This window comes from Hippoglossus hippoglossus, chromosome 8 (genome assembly GCF_009819705.1).
Source record: "Hippoglossus hippoglossus isolate fHipHip1 chromosome 8, fHipHip1.pri, whole genome shotgun sequence".
Lineage (NCBI taxonomy): Eukaryota > Metazoa > Chordata > Actinopteri > Pleuronectiformes > Pleuronectidae > Hippoglossus > Hippoglossus hippoglossus.
Window position 1 is genome coordinate 6,080,426 of NC_047158.1, and position 6,000 is coordinate 6,086,425.

General features: G+C 44.1%; 1 protein-coding gene across 1 annotated transcript in view; it reads right to left on the reverse strand.

Moving 5' to 3' along the window:
• notch3 (notch receptor 3) overlaps window positions 1-4,465 on the reverse strand; it is a 30,362-nt gene extending 25,897 nt beyond the window's left edge. Inside the window, exons 1-2 of the mRNA XM_034592783.1 lie at window positions 4,190-4,465; window positions 3,020-3,092 (exon numbers count right to left, since the gene is read on the reverse strand). Coding sequence (XP_034448674.1) covers window positions 3,020-3,092; window positions 4,190-4,250 — 134 coding nt within the window. The 5' untranslated portion in view covers window positions 4,251-4,465. The remainder of the gene's footprint in view (window positions 1-3,019; window positions 3,093-4,189) is intronic.
• Between the last annotated feature and the right edge of the window lie 1,535 nt (window positions 4,466-6,000).

The following is a 6,000-nucleotide window of genomic DNA, read 5'->3' on the forward strand; positions in this document are numbered from 1 at the left end:
TGTCCTCTACGCAGCCTCACCCCCCCCCCCCCCCCCACCCCCCTGCTTCCTACCCAGCCTCCCTCCACCCGGTCCCTACCCCCAGTCGGATCCCTCCAGCTGGATCCTCTCTGAATGACACCCTCTCAATCTGCCTAATTATCTCTCCTCTGGCCACGCCGCCGTGGCCCTCTCTACACCGCACGTTCTGCTCACAGGGCAGCGCTGAGGGGCCAAAGACACTTCAACAGGACTTCCTGACGATTAATCCTTCACTGCCAAGTTCAAAACTCTGGGTCACACTAAGCTCACAGAGAATATACTTAAAAAATATTAATGGTGCATCAAGTACTACAGTGTCGTACAATGCAAAGAAAACCTCACATTACAAAGATAGGTTGTACTTTGGAACTGGAAAACCAGTGAAGCTGGGATTTGCAGATCAGGTGCATCCGAGCAACTTCATCTCCAGAGCAGACGTGCAGAACCTCAAAATCTCACTTACATGTTGTACTTATCTGAAGGCATCAAACACAGCCTGGTTTGGTAAAAGCAACCGTCCCACTAGTGCACACAAACATGTTCACAGACTCAGACACTGAGAGGTTCGGAGCACAATACTCACAGTTAGGAAATGCTTTATCAAACTTATTTTACCTTAATTACACCATTTCTCTTTTGATGATGCTGCAGTGATCCTGGTTTATACGGTTTCCAATTGGAACCAGCATGTGGAGATGATTTTTGTGCAAAGTTGCTTTTTTTAATTTGAACACTTTAGTAAAAGTGAATGCAACCACTTATTCGTGGTCTTTTGCAATCACAAGTGAAGGAATTAATCGCTGACTTGCAGTTGCAGGCAGCAACTACAGCCAGTTAGTGCCTGCACTGGGAGCAGAGTCATGGAGCCTGGTTGGAGCAATCAACCCTTTCAGACTAGAAGCATTAACTAAGCTTTACCGGGTCACTGAAACAGATGACATGGGCATCAGAAAGTTTGTTCACTTGAACAGTTTCCAGAGGATTACTATTGTAATCCCCTATTAGCAACTCTGGACTGTAACTTTTACCCAGTCACTTGAGGAGGGAGTGAGGAGGAGGCAGACACAGAAACTGACGAGACAGACTACTATGAGAACCCTGGGATTTCTTTCATGTTACAGCCGTAGTGTTGTATTATAGCTGTGTTTGCCAACAAGACAGAGGATACATCGGTATCTGGGACAGTAACAATAGCAGCCTACCTCCCATCCACATGGTATTACTGTCACTTGTGAAGTTACAAGCCATAAGAAAAATGTAATAACACAGTGGCTGAGAAGGAAGCAGGAGCAGATGACCATTCATTGCACAGAACAATGTGTGTGTGCTTCTGTGCAACTGTGGTGATTTCTAGCAAGGTTGTTTTTTTCACTGGTTCTCCAAATTCCTGTCAAATGCCAAAACGTGTATCTGTATATGCATTAGTTTCTGTGTTTCTATTCCGCACTGGCCTTGTTTCGCTGGGGCCTTTATTCGCTCCCTGCTCGGCTCTGTTCTGATGGTGCAGGGTTACAGCCAGGTATCTGGTGAAAGAAAGGATCTTTTCTGCTGTTTTGAATCTCCTGTTTCCGTGGGCTCCCAGTGGAAGGGGTGGGGTGGCTCCACCGCTCACCTCAGTGTCGGACTGGTCTGACCACTCTAATGTGGCCACGCTCTGCTCCACTGCTCGGCCCTGCTATGGGACTCTTTCTTCAGTGTGTGCTATGACATTTGTCCCCTTCCATACGAAAACCTCTCGCTTTGCACTTAAAGGGCTTCTTTTTCTTGGCACTGGACCAGCATAGTGACTACCAACTCCTATGTACCACACAACACGTGTACACAGCACAAAAGATGAATGAATCAAAGCATCTGCCAAAAATTATTCCCTGTGACGACATTAAATCTGTAAATAATGGAGAAACTAAACAAAACATTAGATTATAATGTGGCTCTCGCTAAAAGGAGAAAAATTGTATATCTATACACCCTCAGACAAATTGTGTCTGACATTCTCCATAAAATTACACATTTACTCGCTCATCTTGGCTAATGATTGAAAAAAATGAGGGTGGTGGTTACTTGTTTCAGGGACTCTAGTTAGACTCAGATTCTAGTTACACATTGGCTAGTGCATATATAAATTCTTATGTCTTATTATTTGCTTGTGAAAAGTGCATTCATGGTAATGGCCCAACTTTGACCCCTACTGTAGGGTAAATTGCTGGCCCACACCAATAAAATAATAAATCTGCCATTTTTGGAGGGAAGCAGCTGGCAACCACTGAGTTTTTTTTGTTCTAGAGATGACTGTATCGCCTCATCTGAAACACTGGGGGCTGTTTCCTAAGCTAAAAGGTTCTTTAAAAAAGGGCAAATGACCCCCAGGCAAGACACTGTAGGCTATTTAACTGGAGTATTGTACTAGGTTCCCACACAACCCCCCCCCCCTTCAAATTCGGAAAACAAAAGCCGCATCACTGCCAAAAGATGCAAGAGCTCAAAAATGCCCAAAGCAGGCGGGAAACGAAAGAAAGCACAGAAAACAATTAGTTAAAAAACCTTTGAAATGAACTCATGTTGCTTGTAGAAGGAAAAGTCTGCAACAAAGATAAACACCACGCTTTACTCATGTGCAGCATAGTGACGTGATTTATGTCTGACAAAGCTCCGTAACAGGTGCAGGAGATGAGTGTGGCAGCCAAACACGTCGAGGCGTGCTGATGCTCATCTGTGGGCGGCCTAATCAATTCGTGCCTGTCTTTCACCACGCTTATGTGAATGTTGTAAATTAACATCCAGTAGGATATGAGACTGATTGTGAAACTGGGAACGAAACTTTACCGGGAAACCTTCCACAGCCGAGTAACAAATGGCAGCAAGTGAACACACATTTACACACAAGGCCTCTGCTTTCGTCAAAAGCCTTTAATAAACTGAGAATATGAAGTATTGAGGAAGGAGAAACATTGGCCCACAAGTGTTATCCTGGTACAACTTTACATGATGTTTCACTTACATGCATCGAGCAGGTGAATCTATGCATGTCCCTCCGTTTTCACAGGGTCTGTATTGATCCACGCAACGGAACCCTGTGGAAATTGGGAAAAAACTGTTAGAGAAGCAAACAATTGACGAATGATTTGATGGAATCCACTTTTTTCTGACAGTAAATTACAGCAAAAGTAGAAAAAAAAGCCCCATTATCAGGGTCAGTGTCTGTGTGGGAAATCTTTGTTTTCAGTAAAAGATGGTGGAAATGCTCCTTTATTGTCCCTGATACATTTTAAAGCACAGACATCAGGCCTTGGCCACTTGTGGCATCTTGCAGACACACCCGCATGTTTGTTGTTTACTTAGTCAAAAGCAGATACACCTTTGTGTTTCCTGCATGGAGATACATGCTGAGATGATGCTGAGATTCATCCCTGCTTGGAAAACATTTTGTCTTAGGAACCTTCATTTATCTGACAGTCACTGCTCAGCCGCTTCGTGGGAACAGATATCCAGTTGCTTAGAAAGGCCTTTGTTCACACAGAGCTCGGGGGACTCCGGCTCATCGCCCGCTGCTTTAGGTTAAACAAATGTTCGCCTTCCTTCCCTCCTCCTGAACGGGGCCTACAGTAAATGCACTTTTGGAAACTTGTGAGGTTAAACATCCTCATCGCTCAAGTCCACGCGTCTCAGCCAAACGTTAACAGGGCTGCTGGTGTCAGAGGAACCTCGTTCAGGGTTTAGTTCACTCGGCGGAGCAGCACAGAACAGAGTCATCCCACTTTTTTCCCACAGAGGAAAACCAATCACTGCGCTTAGATCCGAGGTCATTTGTTTTTAGATAAAAATACCTGTGGACTACAAGATGCTATACAGTATTCAGATGTATCCACAAAAAACTGCGTGTGCCTCTGTGCGTAATATTTTGACACGTGATGTGCGTAAAAAATCTGTTATCTGTTGCTCTTTAATTATTCTTTGGAAAACTCTGATGATTTTTTGATAAATTTAACTCAAACTGCAGCATAAAACAGAACATTAAAAGTAAACGTAAAATCAAATTTGGCACAAAGATGTCAGTGGTAGCCAGTCAAGTCATCTTTTGCCTTTTTGGACCGGGACACTGGGCATTGAATGGAGTGTCCAGTTCACACCCTACAAGTTTGAATAGACTTTAATAACAAAACAAACTTACCATCACAAATATGCAGGAAAAATAAAAATGACAGAATAATCCATGGAATATTCCCTTCCATTTCGGTGGAAAAGTTTCCAGCGTTTCAAGTTGGCTCTTTCAGTAGAAATACATCCTTTGTTAAGTTCACAGAAAAACAACGGCTCCAAAGTCGATGGGGGGTTTCTCATAAAGTCAGCCGGAAAGAGTAGCGTTAGTTCCCAATCCCGTGTTATCCTCCGCAGCTCGGCCACGGCTGCTGTGAGTCTCGGTTCGCCTCCTGAAACTTCTGCTAAACTTTTCCTGCCCGATGTGTCCCAGCGTCTCCTGTCCCCGCCCCCTCTGTCTCTCTCTCTCTCTCTCTTTCTCTTTCTCTCTCTCCTCCACACTGGATCGTCCCAGCGCCATCACCCCCACACCCCCATCACACACACACACACAGACACACATTCACACAACCCCACACACACTGAAAAGTTTGATGTGTTCCACTCCCTGAATATTATACAAAAGTTGGGACAGGAAAATACAGAGACCACAGTTCCACACATCATCGAGCTGCTCTGGGACAAATCTATCAAAACAAATGGGCTCTTTCCTGCTTTATAATAAACGCAGATTAACTGCCATAGCAGATTTGACCCTTGCTTCAAAATCTGCACAGTTGATTTCTGTGGGTTACAAATGACAGTCTGTGGGAAAGTAATGGTTAAACTGCTGGACCCACAGTATTGACAAGGATCTTATAGGAGAGTCAGAAATCTCGAAAAAAAAGCTGTGCTAAAAAACAGAGAAACTGTAGGACCAACTTTTAAAAAAACACTTCAGCTGGTAAAATTAAGTTTATCTTTATTAAAACTAAATACGTTTTATTGACACAATTGATAACTTTCACAAAAATGTGTTTCTCAGTAGGTTTTTCAAGTTGGAAACAGATTTTAGTTATTCAGTGTGATCAGGTACCTTGTGAAAAATGCCAGTCCTGAACCAGAGAAAGTCTGTTTCGAAATCAACACTATGACCACATGAATAAAACTAAACAGGTTTGTCCAAATGTAGGGTGGTGCTCTTGCAAGTGCTTTTAACGGCAATTACTTATTAAAATTGCATTCGTTTGAAATCTATAATCCAGACAACAAAGCCTCACATCATGCCCGTGAAGTAGCGCCTCAGTTTTCTAGTGGCAGACTGCAGTTTCTCTGACCCCGTGCGAGCTCACTTGCTTGTTTGCGTGTTTACAGTTGATGAATTGCAGATAAGCGAGTGAATTGTGTTTACATGGCAGACAACATTCCTATTATCCCCGTGGCCCATGTACCGAGTCTCAGTCCTGCTCTCAGAGCCTGCGCCTCCTCAGCCTATGGCAGTGGACTCATTTTCTGCAGCCGGTGTATAGTGCCTCAGTTGTTCTGCAGAACACAGAGCGGAGCCGGTTGCTTACAGAGACAATAGCCTTGATTTGAATCATAAAAGGAGTCCGGCATTATGACACAGTTTCTCTCTGCAGGGGAGGGTTGCACACTAATATTCAAGCACACTGCTGCCACCCCACCGTCTCCCCGTCACACTATTCCTGCTCCTGGCCTTGAATAAATTACAGACATGGGTAGGGCCATGAATGTAGCAGGCTGGTTTGGAGTGAAGTTCGTTAGTGCGTGTGACGTCATCTATAGGGGTCAGTGAAAAGAGCTTCTTAGGCCTCACAGACACCTGCTTCCCTTGGCACCAACCGTGTGATGAAAGTTGGGGCAGTGCAAAGTTTTTCAATGGCTTGATTGAGTTTTTTTTGTGCACAATGACATGATTAGACTGCCTCTGTATTCTTTCTGTGC